The sequence below is a fragment of the Bos grunniens genome, chromosome 20, assembly GCF_055505025.1.
Source record: "Bos grunniens cultivar Pamir isolate PY7600 chromosome 20, Bosgru_T2T1.0, whole genome shotgun sequence".
Taxonomy (NCBI): Eukaryota; Metazoa; Chordata; class Mammalia; order Artiodactyla; family Bovidae; genus Bos; species Bos grunniens.
In genome coordinates, this window is record NC_141184.1 from 487690 (window position 1) to 506739 (window position 19050).

A 19050-nucleotide genomic window follows, 5' to 3' on the forward strand; every position below is an offset into this window, starting at 1 on the left:
TCTGCGGGACTGGGCTCAGGGATCCCGGGAGACTGAGACAGAGCTCAGCCAGCAGAGTGGCCCGCACCCACGCTCTCCCCTCTGCGGGGCCGGGCTCAGGGGTCCTGCAGACTGGCCCACACCCCTGCTCTCCCCCCGTGGGGCCAGGCTTGGAGGTCCCGGGCACCACGGCTCCCACTCACAGCAGCTCCGCCAGCTGCTGGTCAGTGTCTTCACATGTCCTGGGAAGTGCTCTCTAGTTAAGATGATCGTCATCATGGGCTCCTGCACAGAACACGCTTCTCCAGAAACGCTTATGTGCAGCCATGCCCAGGGCATCACAGACCCCAGCCCCTCACCCGTGGGACTCTGAGGGATGATGAGCTCAACCAGCCACAAGCGCTGCTGCCAGGTCTACCCAGCGGCCAGGGAGCTTCCGGAGGCGCCAACCTTCTGTTTCACGGCAGGAAAACAGAGCGGAAAGTTGTGCAGGAGCGGACGTGACCCTGGACACCACTGAGGTGCCCAGATCCGGGCCGGAGGCGGGGGACAGCAGGAGATGGCACCAGGAAGAAGGCAGGCCATCAAGCTGAGTGAGAAGTGAAGGGTCTGCAGTGAAGTCAACAGGGGACCCTGGCCGGGCTGTAAATGACGCACGCAGCGACACTTTCTTTTTATTAAGATCTGTATTTACAATCTGCAGGTACAAACAGGCATCCAGTAAACACATCCAGAACAAAGCATTTCCAACGCGCGACCCGCAGCTGCAGCCACAGGACGCGCCACTGCCCAACAGAGCTCCCCACGTGGCCCCCGCCATGACCTGCCCCAGCAGTGTGGGGATGCAGGCTCAGTGGGGTGGGGTACACACAAGACTCAGCCACGTCCACTCCCCGAGGACACAGACTAAACAGTGTGTCTACTCAGGCACTGAGAGGGACGTCCCTGCCACCAAGCAGCCCAGAGACAGACCACGCCGGCTTCACAGAATCTGCTCACACACCCTTTATAAGTGACGTCCACCCCAGGATGCACAGGGCTGTCCACGGACACCCCACATCCGAGTGCAGCCGACGTGATCGCAGACGACTCACCAGCTCCCCGGGGCTGCTCCCGCAGGCCGAAGGGGACAACGTGAAGTCTTTGTCTCGTGACAAAAACTCTGTACATGCAAATAAAAACTGGAAAGTACAAAACCACCAAAGGCCGTGTACAGGCTAGGGCTTTGTGGAGACTGCAGGCTCCGGAGACTGCAGGAACTCGTACGGGTCGTGGGCCGCCTCCGGCTGCTCCCCAACACTGAGGCGAGAAGGGCTCCCTGCAGTGACGGGAGGGGGGCATGTCAGCCCAGCGCTGCCACGCACTCTGCCCAGGAGGCCCGGCTGGACACGTGTCCTGTGGCTGCGGCCAACTGGGCCTATGGCGCAGCCAGAGCCCCGGACCCAGCGCAGAGACCACCCGAGGGCCCCAGGGAGGGCGCGGCCGAGCCTCCACGCAGCAGGGCTGGCAATCCTGCAGGAAGGCAGCTCCTGGGCCGGGGGTCCTCGGACACCCCAGACCCTGAGGAGCCCCAGCGTCAGCTTGAGTCCACCAGGACCTTGGGATCCTCATAGCTGGGAGCCACCCCAGAGTCACCTGGAACCTCTTCACATGCTTTTATCACCAGGTTAATGGGACCAAAACGCCGGTCCTCTACTTGGACAGCTTCAGCCAACGGTCTGCGGCTGATGGCTCCCCTCCCCGCCCCCAAACGTCAGGGCCGCAGAAAGGGAAGTCAGCGCTGTGTCTGGATCTGACGCAGGACCTTGAGGACGTAAACAGCGTGCTCAAGGGGCCAGCAGACAGCGTCTGCTCCTGTCCTGGTGGGGTCGCCACCCACCACCCAACCACCCTCATGCGCCCACGGGGCTTCCGACCAAGGACGGTGGTGTGCCCCTCCCAACTGAGAGCCCTGAGGTCCCATGACCCCCACCAAGGACTGCGAGGTCTGTCCCATGCCCCCCACCCCCACCGAGGACCGCGTGGTCTGTCCCATTCTCCCCACAACCACCAAGGACCCCAAGGTCTGTCCCGTGTCCCCCCCACCGAGGGCCCTGAGGTCCCACGACCCCCTACGAGGGCCCCAAGGTCTGTCCCGTGTCCCCCCCACCGAGGGCCCCAAGGTCCCATGACCCCCCAAGAGGACCCTGAGGTCTGTCCCGTGCCCCCCCACCGAGGGCCCCGAGGTCCCATGACCCCCTACCAAGGGCCCCGAGGTCCTGTGGCCTCCACCTCCACCAAGGGCCCCGAGGTCTGTCCCATGCCCCCCCAACTGAGGGCCCTGAGGTCCTGTGGCCTCCACCAAGGGACCCAAGGTACGTCCCATGCCCCCCCTCCCTCCACCGAGAGCCCCATGACCCGCCACGAGGGCCGGGCAGGAGCACAGTGCTTCAGGACCAGAAGCAAGAAGAAGCCAACATTCCCTCCTCGATGACGCTATGGGGTCCATGGCTTGGACGCGACAGGCTGGGGCTCTTCCCGACATGAACCCAGCATCTTCAGGCCAAGCCCCCCGGTTCACAAGACTGCCTTCCACGCCAACCCCTCCCCAGTACGGCCGCCCGACCAGAGCCCGTGGGGCCCGCAGCAGCCCTGGACCTGGCCCAGCCCGCTGGCCCCCGGCCCCCCGGCCACCCCCGAGGCCCCATGCCGGTGCGCGGCGGGCCTCACCCAGGTGGTGCTGGTCCCGGTCGGAGGCGTTGGACAGTGAGCTGAGGTTGGACGAGGGCCGCGAGCCCCCGCGCTCCGCCTGTGCCTCCTGCAGGTCCTGAAGGAGCTTCGTCGTCTCGTCCAGGCTCAGGTGCCCGTCCTCAGGGTCCAGCTCCTTCTTCACCTTCCCTGAGGACACGGAGATGGGGCTGGGCCAGGCTCTGCCACCACTGCCCAGCTGGGCCTACACTGTGTGAGGCACCGCGCAGAGGGGAGCAACGCACGCCGGACGACTGGCCACGCCCCCCGACGGCCCGGCAGGACCCTCCCCATAATGGTGGGGCCACACTCCCCTGCGCTGAGTGGCTCCCCACCCTGAGAAGACCGGGAGAACACCACACGGGGCTCTGCGCTGGCATCAGGCAGCACCCGCACGGTGGACCCACCGAGAGCCGGCGGGCGGGAAGCAGGGAGGCTCAGCCCCAGGGAACGTCGCAAACGAGACATAGGGGCGGCGACCGGGACCCACAGCACCCTCAGAAGGGAAAGGACACGTGATGGGAAGAGGAGGGAAGACGCAAGAAAAGCTGGGGGTCAACAAACTGGGGCCCGCAAGGCCGTGTCCGCCCCATCTGGAGACCAGCGGAGAAAATATGCCTCGAGGGAGATGGACTGAATCAGGTCCAGGTGAGCGCGGGACAAACTACAGTCAGACTCCCCACGTTCAAGATAAACCCCAGGGCCCGGGCACAGCAGAGAGACGCAGCACAAGAACAGACCTGACAGAGAGCAAACAGGGCTGGTGACAACCCGACTACCGCGAAAGAGGAAACGGTAGACTCGGCGGGAGGAGAGCCGGCGGGCAGCCCTCGGCGCACCCGAGGGACAGAGGACCCGCCGGGCCCCTGCCTGCTTTCCTCCCGGGGCTGGGGCCACGCCTGGCGGGGGGTGACGGGCCACGCTCGCTGCCAGGGGCTCCGTGGGAACAGGGCTCTGCAAACTGATGTTGGTTCCCGCAGCGCCTCCTCCCCAAGCGCACCCCCCTGGAGGGCCCTGGTGTCTGCTGGGACAAGCCACGAGCATGACCACCTGCAGACTCCACATGTCAGTAGGTCTGAAGGGGCCAGAAGGGCAGGGCCCACATAAGCAGAAGGCCCTCCTGGGGGCACACGCCGTGATGGCGGCAAGCACGCCGATGCAGCACCACGGCGGCCACGGCAGGAGCTCCCCGCTGCCCACTGGACCAGGGGACCCAGGGATGGGGCCGGAGGTCAGAGAGCCTGGCGAGCCCTGCCGGGAGCCACTGGGAGTCCTGAGGACAGCGGGTGGGGGGGTCCTGAGGACAGGGGCTGGGTGGGGTGGGGTGGTCCTGAGGACAGGGGCTGGGTGGGGGAGGGGGTCCTAAGGACAGGGGCTGGGTTGGGGCGGGGGATCCTGAGGACAGGGGGCTGGGTCGAGCCACCCTCCCGAGAACAGGCACAGCACAGTGCCCAGCACAACCTACCCAGACAGCCGAGCACGGAGATGTCCAGGGAGACGTCCGAGTAGGGCTTCATGGCCATAAAGTCCAGCGTGGAGCTGCCGTCCCCGAGAGGGTCCCCGGCCTGCAGGAGACAAGCCACATGAGATGGAGGAAAGGCAGCGAGCTGGTGCCCACCACCCAGGGAACGGAGGCTGGGCTGGCTGTGTCCTGTGTGAGGAGCCCACAGACAGGGGACTGTGCCGTAGCCCAGGGACCACAGGGCCTGGGCTCCCCAGGAAACCTCCACCTGGAGCAGCTGGGAAGGGCCATGGGCACTAGGGGGACTGGGGAGAGACCCGCAGATGCTGGGGGGGGGGGGTCCTCCAGGGAGACGCCCAGGACTCAAGGCCAGGCTCCTTTGGGAACTCGACAGACAGCGTGGCAGGTCCTTGTCTCCTCTGGGCTGACCCGCAGGGGCCCTGCTGTGGGCCAGTCGGGGTCGGGGGGTCCTGGCTCAGGCGGCTGCAGCCCGCCCCAGATCCTCGCGGGCCATGTCGGGCCGGTGCCTAACACCACATGTGTCGCAAAGCCCAGAGACCAAGCAGACACCTGGCCGCCCGGCACACGTGGGGAGACACGTGCCCTCGGCCGGCACCCTCTCCAATCTCCGTCAGTCAAGGGCTCGTCTGACGGGCACCTGACCTGCCTTGACCTCTGCCCCGCGAGGCCCCGTCAGGGAGGCTAGTGACCCCCACAGCCCGGCCCAGTCCCGGTGCCGCTGCCCATACAGGCAGTTTCAGAACTGGGGCCAAACGTGCTCCTGGGCACTACAGGGCGGGCAGAGGCGGCGCTGGACCGCGTCCTCAGGGGCTGGCGAGGCCCCAGGCCGTCCCTGCTGACTGCCCTTGCCCACCCGCGAGCCCACCCCTGGGAGGAGCCCCTGCCGGCTGCACACCCTCAGGCAGGTCATGGTGACTATCTCACTTTCCTCCTCAGCAAAGGGACTGAAGCTCCTCCCACTGACGCTGTCTCAAAGGCCACACGCGACATCCTCACGGGGCCTCAACCACTAGGCTTTTACTGTCTGTAACTTGTCCACGGAACCCACCTTCACTTCATCCAGAGGCTTCATCGGAATGCTTCTCCTCTACAAAGAACCACAGACAGGAGCCAGTCTCTCAGCAGCTGCATCCAGGCGGACCTTACCCTCACCCGTAGTTGGGACAGGCCCGCCCGCAACCCGAGCGGGCCTCGTGGGCCGCAGCCAGAGCGAGCCTGCTGCACAAGACCAGCTGAGACCCCCGGTGGGCTGGGCACCCACGAGACCACCCGGGGCGAGAAGGCCATGAAGGCGCAAGAGCCCTCAGGATGCACCCGCAGCCCCAGGGGTGGGAAACAGAAGGCAGTCAGACGCTGGGCTGGGGCTTCACCAGGAGGACGGCTGAGCCGGCTGCGGGGGAGGCAGGGTGCTGAGACCAGCAGAGGAGATGGCTGGATGGCATCACCGACTCAATGGAAGTGAGTCTGAACAAACTCCAGGGGACACTGGAGGCCAGGGGAGCCTAGCGGGCTGCAGCCCATGGGGTCGCAGAGTGAGACACGATGGAGACTAAATGACAACGGTCTGAAGCTGTGCTGCTCAGTCCACGTTTAGTAAAGCGCTCAGAACTTTCTCGCCTCCTCTGCCCTGAGCTAGCTGCACGCGTCTGGGCTTCCTTCTGGGCTATCCTGCTCCACTCGCCTATGTAGCTAGTTCATGCCAGCACCGCACGGCTTTGATTCCGGCAGCTCAGCGGTACACTCTGAAATCTGCATGAGTGATACCCCCAGGCTCTCTCTCAAGACTGCTTTGGCTACTTGGGGTCTCCTCTGTCTCCATGTAAACTTTAAAATCATTTGTTCTAACTTTCTGAAAAATGCCATTGATGTTTTGATAGGGACCGCACTATATCTATGGATTGCCTTGGAGAGTATGACCACTTTAACAATACTAACTCTTCCAGTCCAAGAAGACAGTCTATTCAATAGGCAGTGCTGAAAAAGTGGAATGTTATATGTGAAAGAACAAAGTTAAAATGTTTCTCTAATGCTGTAAACAAAAAGAAACAAAATGGCTGGAGAGGAAACATTCAAGGCTTTGTGGTCAGGCACAGGGCGTGGCCCGCTCTCCATTTCTACTTTCTAAAACACTCAAAATCTGTAAAAAAACAAAAAAACATTGTTAGCTCACAGGCCAAAGTTTGCCAATCCTGATCTTGACTAAAAAAGACAAACTACAAATGGAAAATAAAAATAAAAGTGACTGCAGACACTTTCTCACACACAAGGTGAGTCAGACATCACTCTACAAAGAGGCTAAAACGTCGATCCAGGTGTCCACACCAGGAAGACAAGTTCCAAAAATGAAGGTAAAGTGCGAAGAGTTTTCAGGTAAAGAAAAAGGTCCTGTGAGGCAAAGGAGATTTCCCAGGACGACGGAAGGTGACAGCTGACGAAGAAAGGCAGGTCTAAAAAGGGATGAAGAACATGTGCCAGACGAGGGCATCCTTCTTAGGTTTCCCTGGAAGGTAACCGACCCGCGGGGAGGAACAGCTCCGGGTCACCTCACACACACTCCCTGCTCCCATCTGGCGGCTGCTGGGGCTCGCGCCCACCTGCCTCAGCCGGAAGAGCATCCGCGAGTGGTCCCCGCCCGTGATCTGGTCCAGGAGGTCGTCCACCAGCTTCTTGCTGTAGCTCCCAGCATCCTTCACGAACTCCTGCAAGCTGGAGAGGGCCGCGAGAGCAGGCTGGGACCTGCGTTCCGCACCCTCCCGCCCTGGCTACCCACCCCCGAGGTCCACATGGGGCGGGTGGGGGGTGGACAACAGTGACCCCAAACAAGAAAAGCAAAGGAAAAGCAAAGCAGAGAACACGCATCTGCACACCTAAGTCCCTCACGCCCACTTTATGAGAGCACTCACGTCTGTTTTGGGTTCAGGGACACAAGGAGATTAAGGAGAAATCACACGGAGGGCTCCACACTGGGTGGGCTGGGAGCACCTCTAGGGTCATTTTGGACCATAACAAAGTGAGAAAATCCCAAACCATGCCACAAGATGAGAACAGAGGCCGAGAGCAGAACCCACAGCCCGAGCAGCACAGCCAGGCCAAGGCCTGAAGGAGCCCTGACGGCAAGGCCTTCACACGGCTGTGGGCCTGACTCTGCGCCCAGCACCGGCTGCCTGGACCAGGGGCAGCGGGCCCCAGAGCCGTGTGCTGGGGCAGGACGACACGGCCACGTCCAGGGAGGCCACCCTCGGCCACCACGCCTTCCTCTTGGTCTTCCTCCTCTACTTCTGTTTCCACACAAACGTCGGGGTCAGCTGCTCGTTTATCGTATTGGAGCTACCTGATCCCTGTGTTCTTCAAACACGCTCCACGTCGTGTTTGAAGTAAGACAAAGATCTAACGTGGGGAGACTCCATTTCTCCCCGACCAGCACAACTGTCACAGTCCCCATGTAAAAAAACTGAATTCTAAAGAAATGGTCCTCTTTTCTCTCAGGAGTGAAAAAATACAAATCCCATTCCACAGGGGTGCAATACCAGATCACTAACTGTAGGTCACACCGGTCACAACTGAGGCTGAACTGTGTCCCCAACACCACACGCTGAGGCCATGACCCCCTGCACCTCAGAACACGGCTGTGCGTGCAGACGGGGGCCTTAGAGGGAATTCAGTTAAAAGGAAGCCTTCGGGGTGGCCCTCAGTGTCTCCAGAGCAAAGGAGCTCAAGACGCAGAGTGAAGCTGGGGGAGGACGCTGTGGGGAGGACACTGGGGAGGGGGATCCTGGGGAGAGGACGCTGCGGGGAGGAGGCTGGGGGAGGACACTGGGGAGAGGGAAACGCTGGGGGAGGACTCAGGGGAGGACGCTGGGGGAGGACTCAGGGGAGGAGCTGAGGACAGAGTCTGCACCAAGCAGCCAGGCCTCAGGAGGAGCTCAGATCCCGCCTCCAGGACGCGGGTGCTGTCACAGACACCTGGTCTTGGCTGCCTGAGCCGACACACAGGCGCGAGAGCCCCTGGACGGCCGTGACCCCGGAGCACGGTAGGTCACACCAGGCTCTTGCAGGCTCCGGCCTGGATCGTCATCCCCTTAAAAACCTGGTCCAGTCACCTGAGCTTCGAGGTCACTGGCAGAGGCCAGTCATTTTACTGAACACGACCACGGCCTGCAGCCCACCACAGAAGCTAGCCAACCCACCCACCTCAGTGCGCACTGCACGCCTGTCTCGTCTCCATAGGCCGAGTACAGCAGCTCCACCTCGTCAGCCTTCAAGTCGCCAAACACGGAGTTGTTGTGCGTGGAGAGCGCAGTGCTGGCACTGGAGAGGAAGGTGACTGGGGGGGTGCGGGGGCCGACGTGAGGGACACACATGCGGGCCACGCGCATGCCACATCTCCAGGGACCACGGAGGCCCCCTGCGGAGCCGACGTGCCCTCTGCACCGAGTTCTCGGTAACCTCCAGGCGGGGGGTCTCTCCGCTGCCTACAGCATCATGACCCCCAAGTGGAGGAATCGTGACTTTGTTGGAGGATCTTTAAATGGTGTCAATGGACCATCAGCACGTGGAGGGCAGCTGAGCGCGGGGAGGGGGCCCCACACTGGCTGACGCGGAGGCGAGTCCTGCCCTCTGGGCTCCAGCTCCTGCCCCTCCTGGGACCCCACCGAGTGTGATCAGACCCAGAGCTGGGCCTGACAGGGCAGCTGCTGGGTGGGGTTGGTGGGAGGGAGGTCTTACCTCGGCTCCTCCGCTCCTCCCGGAAGCCCAGCGTGGTGAAGCCAGGCAGCAGCTTGCTGGACAGTGAGCTCAGGTCCACTGGGTGGGTCTCCTCCTCTGCAAGGGGACCGGGGCCGTGAGCAGGCGGCCCCCAGCTGCATGCAGTGGTGGGGGCATGTGGGAGCACAGCCTGGTGGCCCCTGGGACCATCTGAATTCAGGTCTACACACCCGGCAGCCGCCCTGAAACCCTGGCTGCCCGCGGTTTGAGTGGAAAGCCAGCGGTCAGCCCACCGCACGGCAACACAACCCCAACTCACGCCACGGACCCCGCCTCCGAGACCTCAGTCCATGTGTTGCATGAGCAACACGGCCGCCTCCGCCTCCCGAAAGGCCTGTGAGTGGTTCCCACAGGGACTGGGGCCTGAGAGGTCTCCATGTCCCCATCAGAACCTCAACCTCGAGTTCGAGTGGAACCAGCTTGCCTGTTCTCTTTTATCGAGAACACTACGGTTCATTCCAGCTGACGGTTAAAGTGGTCAGCTCCTGCCCTCCGCACCCACAGAGGACCCCTGACCACACTGGCATCCTGCCACGTGGGCGATGGGCCATGCCCCATCTACACGTCACCAAGGCATGGACGTGTCACCAAGGCATGGAGACCAGGGACGGGGCCGGTCAGCAGACAGGACAGGGTGGGGGCGGGCACGCACCATCAGCATCCAGCCCGGCTGTGTTGACCACGCTGTAGAGCAGACTTCCATCCCCATTCTTCTTCAGGTAGCCCATCTGCAAGAGAGCTGCCTGAGCGCCCGCACCCCCAACCCCCACGGCCTCCAGGCCCTGCCCAGGGCTCCCCCAAAGCAGGGCGCCTTTGAGGGGCCAGGAGAACCATGGCCGCTGAGAACGGCTTATCCTGAGTAAACTGAACAGCCACAGAGCCCCCATCCCCCGAGACCAGACACACCTCATGCCGTGAGCACGTAGCCCCGGGCACGCGTGTGCCACAGAGGAGCTCCTGAGCCGGGCTCCCAGGACCCTCATGACCAGGAGCTTCAAGGACACACGACACCCCAGAAACAGCCTTTGCCAGGAGCTGGAAGCCTGACCAATGCGAGCTGGGGCAGGGGCTGGTCAAGGAGACCAGAGGCCCCACCCCACACACACGGAGCCCGCCTGTCTAAACCGAGCTCCACCTGGGAGCAGTGCCCCTTCGGAGGCCAGGAGCAGCCGAGTGCGCTGGTGCAGGGGAGCCCGGGGGTGGGATGTGGACGATGGCAGAGCTCCTTGCTGCAGTCACGAGCCCGTGAGGAGCAGAGGACCCTCGGGTGTGGGCAGACCTGGAGGTTTCCGTGTGAACGCACAGCCTTTGGTGAACGTGAGTCAGGGCAGGCTGCACAGACGGATGCACAAACAGATGTGGCCGTCCCAGCTCTGTGCACCCAGGCCCAGACAGGATGGGACACCCTTATGGGGGACGAATCAGTGCTCATGCGGAAACGCGGACTCCAGGGCTGAGGAGCCCCCACAGCGCAGACCAGACTCCACACACAGAGCTTCCAGTGACCACACGGGGACCTCACACCTCACGGCAGGCGTGTGCAAACCAGCAGAAAACGGGTGACGTAAAATGCGATGTGTCTTATATAACCCGACACATCCCAACTGTGACCACCTCACGGTTCTTTATGTAAAACCCACCACATCCTCTGCAGACTTAGTGTAAATAGAAAGCTCAAGCAGATTCCCACACAGGTTTTGCGAAAACAGAACGTTAGACACACTGGGTCAAACAAAACACCAGGATTAACTTTGCTTGTGTCCTTGCTAACAATCACCAGGAAATCTGAAGCCACTCGCCCATATGGTTCCTGCCACGCCTATCGGATGCCTCCTGTGTCAGAGAGGAGGTGTGCAGAGCAGGGCGGGCCCTGAGGACCAGCTCACGCCTGGTCAGACCCACGGAGACTGCAGAGGCGCAGACACTGAGAACACGGAGAGGACACGCAGCCATGGAGAGGCAGGGCAGGCTCGGCCTCGGCCAGGAGACAGAGCGCAACCCTCTGCTGGCCGGCGACCTGCACACCACACGCCACCCCGCTCCCAGGAGATGGCCAGCTGGCTGCAGCAGCCGCGGGGACGAGGAGCTAGCCCTCCAGCAACAGCGGCACCAGGACAGGGCGGCGCTCCGGCCAGACGCTCGCGATGACCGCTGATGCTCGGTCGTACCGACAGGCCAGCGCCTGGCAGATGACACGGCCGCCCCGTGGGGGCGCTACCTTGCCTCCAGGCACCAGCCGGCTGATCCTGTCCCGGGCCTCGTCGGCCGCGTGCTCTACCAGCGCCAGCACGTGCTCCTCCGCGGTGCTGTCCGTCAGGCTGCAGGCATTCCCCTCCGGCTCGAACACACAGCTGTGAGGCGGGGACACGCACGAGTCACGCCTGCCCTCCCGGAAGCCCGCCCGCGGTGGCAGAGGGGGTAGCGGGGGGCACAGAGCGCACTTCACACCCTTCCTTCCGCTCCTAACCCTCTGCGGGCTACAGTGCGTGGACGCCGGCCAAGCAGAGGCCCCTGGAGCTCAGCCCCAGCCTCCAGTCTAGGGCGACACCTTCTGCTCCTAACCCTCTGCGGGCTACAGTGCGTGGACGCCGGCCAAGCAGAGGCCCCTGGAGCTCAGCCCCAGCTTCCCGGGCGGCAAGAGCCTCGCTGGCACCCGCGTCGCTCAGGCACTGGACCAACAGAGGCAGGAACCCCGTGCAGGTCGCGGCGCTGGCAGTGAGCCCGGGCCGTGGGCAGCCCCAGGCCCCAGAGTGCCCCCAGACGGCAGAGACAAGAGGGGCCGCTGCCAGCACCCGCGGGAGGGGGTCTCCTCGTGGAAGGCTCTAGAAGCACAGTGGAGGCACCCCCCCAGTGAGTCTGGGGCGAGCCCTCTGGGGTCCCAAGTCTACAGGAAGCCCCCTCACAGCCAGGGCCCCAGCTGCAGGAGCCCAGAGACAGGCCCTGCCTGCCCTAACCCAAGCTGTCATCTACAATGGCACAACGGAGCCCCCGAGCGTGGGACGCGGAGCCCTGGCCACCAGCACGCGTCCTGCACAGAGGAGACCCTCGGGAGTGAAGGGCCAGCGAGAACTCCCAGGACGCAGTAGCAGCAGCGCTCGGGCAGCGGGCCTGGCGAGCCACACCCAGGACCGAGAGTGAGCGTGGCCGGTAAGGGTGGCTCAGCCCATGCCCCCGACACCCGGGGGGGTGGCTGTGACTCCCTCACAGGACCCGTCGCTGCATCAGCACGTAGGGAGCGGGGGCCAGAGTGGAGAACTGTGCCCCTCACGACTGACCCCAGGGCCTCCTGACACTCTTGGCAGGATGGGGGCCGCCACCACAGCCACTGCATTCTCGAGCAGGCAGGGAGGACGGCTGCTTCTGTGTGAACACAGGGTGAGCCTCTGTCCCAGCTGCCGAGTGAGACGGGCTGGAACGCAGCCCCCGCCAGCAGCGAGGGCGTCGGTGCCCGCAGAGCCGGGCGGGCGGGCGGCTCTACCTGATGACTTCTCTACTTGGCCGCTTGGACTTCTTGGCCGTCTCTACATGCACAGGCACGACCTCCGGGACAGGCTCCTCGGCAGCCGTGTCTTCGTTGCCCAGAAGAGCCGCCTGCTGAGAGAAATCCATGTCCTGCATAAACGACATGCTGCGCTTCAGAGCTAAGAGCCGCTCCTGGAACCAGAAAGCACAGAGCCGCGGGCTCGACCTTGCCCTCCGGCCACAGCACCGACGAAGCGAGGGGTGGGTGGCCGCAGCCTCGCCCGGCCTGGCGGCTAACCCTCCGGGGGCAGGGCGCACCCCCCGGAGGCTGGTGAGGCTGCATTGGTCCTAGACACGTGGCGCATGCAGCCTGGCTCACGGGGCAGAGGGGGGCCCGGGGCTGGAGGCGGGCACTGGGCTCCGGGAGGCAGCCACACACGACAAACCCACGAGGCAGGCCGCGAGCCAGTGAGACCCACGCGTCTGGAGCTCCGCCCCGAGCCTGCTGGGGACACGGCCATGGGCAGGAGCAGTGAGGGGGGTGTGTCTGGAGGAGGGGCGTGCTTGCAAGGGCGGCTGGCTGGGGGCTCCCTAGAGCAGAGGGCCCGTGCCGAGGCCGGGGGGGGGCGTGGCCAGAGCATGGCATTCACTGAGCTTCCATTCAGCTGTGAGAGCCGTGGAGGAGGCGGCAGCACTCAGCCGCAGCCCCTCGCTAGCCACCGGAGGCCCCTTACTTTGCTCATCATCTTGAAGCCAGCGTGCAGGATCTTCTTGGCCAACTTGTAGTACACGGTGTCCGGCCTGTTGTATGTCATCGCATTGTCACACATCAGCTTGAAATCTGCCTGAAAAAGAGAGACCATTCACCAGACGTGGAACACCACACAGACAACAAGAGCCTCAAGATTCCTATCAGGAGAAGCCACAGGAAGACGCTGAAACACACTGGAGAGCAAATGTGGCTCTCCGGTTTAAAGAAGACCTTTCCTTTAACTTATGGAAATCTTCTCAGCTCATTTTCTGTCACAGCTTACTATAAGACACTGAGTGCACAGCCCCGTTCCACACAGTAAGTGCCTGTATGTAGCAGTTTGTGTCTGTTCCCCCCGGATCCCTGATTTGCTCTCCCCTAGTCGGAGAAGGCAATGGCACCCGACTCCAGTACTCTTGCCTGGAGAACCCCATGGGCGGAGGAGCCTCCCATGGGCGGAGGAGCCTGGTGGGCCGCAGTCCATGGGGTCACTAAGAGTCAGACACGACTGAGCGACTTCACTTTCACTTTTCACTTTCATGCATTGGAGAGGGAAATGGTAACCCACTCCAGTGTTCTTGCCTGGAGAATCCCAGGGACGGGGGAGCCTGGTGGGCTGTCATCTATGGGGTCGCACAGAGTCGGACACGACTGAAGCGACTTAGCAGCAGTAGCCCTGCCCTTCCGGCAGCCGCCACTCGTTCTGTCTGTTTCTGTTGTGCAGACAAGTTCATCTGCATCATCGTTTAGATTCCCCTTGTAAGTGGTGCCGTGTAACATCTGCCTGAAGCACTTCACTGAGTATAACCTCTAACTTCATCCACGTCGCTGCAAACATTGCTGCAAAAGTGAAATGATGTTTCACTCTTCTTTGTGACTGAGTAATCCAGGAATCATTTTTAAAAACTTTGAGAGATTTTCATAACTTCATTAATCTTCACTTGCTTGAATGAGAAGCTTGCCAAACTGTAATCCTTTCTGAACACAGCACACACACTTCACGGGGGTAAAATGCTGGTTCCTCCGCTTCTTTCCTGACCTGCCCCCTTCCCTCTCCTTGGAAGGAACTCGGACATTAACGGGAACAAGAACCAACAACCAGTTCTTTTGAGCAAAGCAGAGGGATAACCTGAGAAGTGGGCATGCCCTGTATCTCTAAAGTTATTTCATAGAATTTGAAATTCTGCCTACAGATGGTTACTCTAGTACCATTAGAAAAACACTTGACCCTAAAATAAGTGAACAACTTACATTAAAGGCAAACGCCCTGAAACGTCAGTATTCTGTCACCCTAGCCAAACTGCTTACGGCACGCCTGACAGGGGAATCAGCCTCAGGATGGCAGCGACTGTCACGGTGGTGCTGCCACCTAGAGTCGTTCCCCCACCAGGCCAGTGTCCCCAGGGCTGGGCCGAGGCCATAAAGCCCGTGTCGCAGGTCCCGACTATGACAGGCTCAGGTCACCACGGGGGACAGGGTGACACTCTTCACATCTCAGCTTTGTCACTGGGCGACTGACCAGACTGGGCCCACAGGTGGATGGGTGCACTTCAGGACCCAGATGCAGGTGACCACCTGCCCGAACTTCCCGGGAAACCTTTCCTTTTCTCCCACCCACCTTTCAGTCATAGGTCAGCCAACACTTCCAGTGAGTTCTCCAGTAAGCAAAATAGGAAAGCCAAGCTTGGCCAAAGGGAACAGAGCCTAAGAAAGAAACGCACCGCCTTTTTCCAAACGGCATCACTGTCAACGCTGACAGACATTTATCATCCCCTGAATCTGAATGCCAGAAAGCAGCTTTCACCTTTCACAGCCAGTGCTGAAAAACAGAGAGTCAGCAACAGAGTACTCAAGAGACAAAAAACTATGATCCTAAAAAATCTAAACTCCCAGTTAATTACGTTAGAAAAATTACATTGCAGGTCAAATCAAACACACCCTCACTGGACCCGACATGTCCGTTTAAGCCAAAACAGTAACTTAAGAAACGAGCGCCCACTAGCACGCAAGACACAGGCCGACTTTTAGACCAAAACTTGGAGAAAGTTACAACTGACCCCTGTATTTTCAAAACACCAGCCCAACACAGAAACACCCACAAAGCTTGCAACTGCAGGCAACCACAGCCGTATGAAGGGCCTGCTGTGCGTGAACACACGCGGAGCTTCCTGGCGACGCCTTCAGGAGGTGCAGTAACCTACCTTGAACTCCGTGACTGACTTGTACTCGTTCGCTGCGATCTTGTCCTTCATCGTGCCGAAGTCCATTGGGTGCTTTATTATCATCGAGTACCCAGGTGCGATTGCATCCGTGACAGGAAAAGCGAAAAATCCATGAGGATCTTTTCTGAAAACACAAATATCTTTATTTAAACTGGAAAAACCCCAAGACCTAAGTGTTTGAACCAAACACCTCACAGTAAGAAATCTGAGGCAATTAACCAAAACTTAAGGTTGCTTCTTAAAATTAACAAAATTTATACTCTTTCAGACTGTGGTATTTTGGATACACTAAAAACTCCAAAACTACCGTCCTGGGTCCTGCCATGACCCCACCCTCTGGCGTTTGACCCCTGGTGCCAACTTCGGGGTTCTTGGAACCCTGAGCCCTGCTCCCACAGGCACACCCACCCCCTGCGAAGGCAAGAGCGCTCGGAGAGAAGACCCCAGATGCCCCAGCAGAAGCCCCTCGGAAGCACCCTTTACCTCTGGAGCTGGCGGAGGAAGTGCTCCAGCAGCTGCTGAATAGGTGTGCTCTCGTTTTCAGCTGCCGATTTAAAAATGGAAAAAGTAAAAATAAACAAAAGTGTGTCGCTGACACTTTACCATAAAGCAAACACCAATTTCATGATCCTTCTTAATCTATTCCGTTCCAGTGTTCCAGGCTCACGCGAGAAGCAGATGAGAAGGTAAGCAAACCCACGCACGGTCCCCGCCCAGTGCAGCTGGGGACCCAGCAGCAGCCCCCCCAACCCCCCTGAGGCAACCAAGACGGGCCGTCACGCGCCACCCTATCCCCAGCCTCCACCTCCTGGGCCTAGGACGCTCCAGACAAGGTGAGGAGATGCAATCAAGCCTTTGAACAGAAGTCGCCAATGAATGCCCTGATAGCATTCAATTGGTATTCTCTGCTCACACCTTTGCTCACTAGTAAAATGGGGATAAGACCGGGGTTCTCGTGAGGACTCTATTAACTACATGTATTCTCTGCTCATGCCTCTGCTCACTAGTAAACTGGCGATAAGACCAGGGTCCTCGTGAGGACTCTATTAACTACACCTCTGGCCGCACAGCACGGAAGCACGGCTTCCAGGGAGCGTGAGCAGAGCTCAGTCAGGTTTCCTCCACAAGAGCACGTAAGTATATAGTCTTCCCCGCTGTGTCCCCAGGGCTGCACGCAGAGCCCTAGATGTGGGGTTCCAAATGCTCTTCTCCACCAAGGAACCAGGGTTCTTGGGGTCACTCCGGTCACCACGGCAACACTGTTGAGCGAGACTAGAAGAGGCCCAAGGAAACATCATCTGACCACAGGCTTTCCAGGCACACGGGGGAGGGCGCTCAACAGGCGGTGTGAATGAGCTGAGTGATTACTAGCAACCGCAGGCATTCCACAGCCTGGAAAATCCCATGGACAGAGGAGCCTGGTGGGCTGCAGTCCATGGGGTTGCTAAGAGTCGGACACGACTGAGCAACTTCCCTTTCACTTTTCACTTTCATACATTGGAGAAGAAAATGGCAACCTACTCCAGTGTTCTTGCCTGGAGAATCCCAGGGACAGGGGAGCCTGGTGGGCTGCCGTCTATGGGGTCCCACAGAGTCGGACAGGACTGAAGCGACTTAGCAGCAGCCGCAGGCATCCCACAGCCATGTTCAGCTGAGCAGCTGCTGCCCTATGCCGACCTGTCTCCCCCACAGCAGGCCCAGTGTCCACATGTCTTACTGCTCCCCGTGAGTGGGGCTACCAGCAAACACCACCTCCATGACCGCAAGACAATGTCTCCCCGCTCCCCCAGCAAATCAGAGGTGGTCAGACCTCCAGTCATAGCCAGCGGGCCTCCCCCAAGAGGCACCTGACAGTCTGAAACCTGAGGGAACTGCCCACACAGATCAGAGGGGGCCTGAGCTTTCCAGGTTTCCTTGGCTGAAACCAGCACAGCTCCCGGGGATCTAAGAGCCCGAACGACTGACGCCAGCGCTGGCGTCCTCCCATCTCCAAGGACCTTCTTGGGGCTCTCGAGCTAAGAGGCCAGGAGCCGCGGTGGGCCAAGCCCTGCTCTAGAAGCTCGAAGTGAGCAGCAAGAAACTCAGGCCGGCCCAGCTCCTCTGTGAGGCCCTGGAATGGAGAGTGTGGCTCCTTCCGTCCTAGGCGTCTCCCCAAGCCCAAGGGCAGAAAGCCAACTGCTGCTCCCCACGACAAGCCCCCCAGCTCCAGGATGCTCCGAATCCCACCACTTGCCTGGCTGCGTCCGGCACGCTCGCACCGGCCGGTCGGGGGGCGGCTCCACCTCCACCTTCTTCCCCGGGTCAAAGTCGTCGGCCTCCCCCTCTGTGTCACAGTGCTCCTTCTCCCGTTTCCGCTTCTTCTCCTCCTGCGAGGCAGGGTCAAGGCAGCGAGGGCAATGAAGTGGTTTTCAACAGACCTCCTGTCTCTAAGGGGGTGCTGAGAGCGAAAAGCCTCTTCCGGGACCCTTCTCACTGCAGACCCCACCCTTCCAGAGACCCTCCACAGTGGCCGGGCGAGATGAGAAACGGGAGGCCCTGACTCTGCGGGGTGTGCTCGGCCAGAGAGGACACCCCGGCCCGAGCCCAGGAAGCCCTGGCTCCGTCCAGCCCCCCTCCCCTGCCAGGGGATTTGGGCCACCCTCGTTCACCTTTCGCTTCCTCCTTTCTTCATCGTCAAGGTGCTTCTCCTTCTCCGACTTTTTCTTTTTCTTCTTCTTCTTCTCCTTGTGTCTCTCCCGCTCATGGTCTGACCTGTCATCGTAGTAACTGGAATCGTGGCCGGACCCCGAGAGTTCCGTCACTTCGCTTCCTCCAACTTTGAGGACCAGCTTCAGGGGCTTCTCTAAGGGCTTGTCTGCATAGTCTGTGGACACAGAGGGGGCCTTCACCGTATGAGCTTGGGGAGGCCGCTCAGCAGCATACACTGCTACCCAGCCGGCGGCACCTCGGCCCAAGGTGAGGGGACACCGGGAGGTCACTGACGTCCGGGAAGGTGGGAGGACAAGCCGAGCTAAGGTGAGCAGCAGGGCACTGCCAAAACCATTAGAAAAAGATGGCGGTGAGTGCAAGAACGGTAATAGGGGGCTCCTTCCCCTCCCCGCCCAGTTATCCTCCACCGGACGAAAGGGGGGTCTCCAGGCCACTGTCGGAGGAACCAGACCACGCCTGGGGCCCCGGGGCCCAATCCCGGCCCGCTAGCTCCGGGCCCCGGGTCGCCCCCTTCCCGCCCTGTTGCAGCCCCCCGGTGCGGGATCCCTGACACAGGGAGCAGGACAGCGCGCAGGCGGGGAGAGACCTCAGGAAACACGGCCGAAGAACAGGGATGCTCCACGCTTTTCTCCAGGGCGCGGCGACAGCGGGGGCGGACGCCTGAGAGCCGCGTCCCCGGGGCCCGGTGAGCGCGCCCGCGTCCCCGCCCTCGAGCCCGGGACCCCGCCACCGCGAACGCCCGCCCGGCGTCACAAAGCGCGCCGCCGCCTCACCCTCGTACGACGAGCGCCATTCGGTCTTGTGCTTCTTGTGCTTCTTGCCCATGGCGGCAGCGCCCAAGGCAGCAGCGAGCCCGCCTGGAGCGCGGCCGCCGCGCGCCGGCCCCGGCCCGCTGCCCGCCTAGCCCGCGGAGCTCGCCGGGCCGCGCCGGAAGCGGCTGCGGCGGCCGGAAG

General features: G+C 61.2%; 1 protein-coding gene across 4 annotated transcripts; it reads right to left on the reverse strand.

Annotated features, from left to right (window-relative positions):
• Positions 1 to 646: 646 nt before the first annotated feature.
• Positions 647 to 19023, reverse strand: BRD9 (bromodomain containing 9). 4 transcript variants are annotated; one of them, XM_086362407.1, is made up of 16 exons: positions 18871 to 19023; positions 18037 to 18251; positions 17622 to 17754; positions 15872 to 15932; positions 15368 to 15512; positions 13150 to 13260; positions 12432 to 12544; positions 11172 to 11304; positions 9606 to 9681; positions 8915 to 9010; positions 8381 to 8513; positions 6784 to 6895; positions 5238 to 5276; positions 4172 to 4271; positions 2689 to 2856; positions 647 to 1297 (listed from the first exon to the last, which is right to left on the reverse strand). In XM_086362407.1, exons 1-16 carry the CDS (start codon positions 18920 to 18922, stop codon positions 1197 to 1199), a joined length of 1788 nt encoding a protein of 595 aa, XP_086218533.1. In that variant the 5' UTR covers positions 18923 to 19023; the 3' UTR covers positions 647 to 1196. The 4 variants fall into 4 exon arrangements, with proteins under 4 accessions (XP_086218533.1, XP_086218532.1, XP_086218531.1 ...); XM_086362406.1 differs by having other exon boundaries at positions 12432 to 12547; XM_086362405.1 differs by having other exon boundaries at positions 12432 to 12565.
• Between the last annotated feature and the right edge of the window lie 27 nt (positions 19024 to 19050).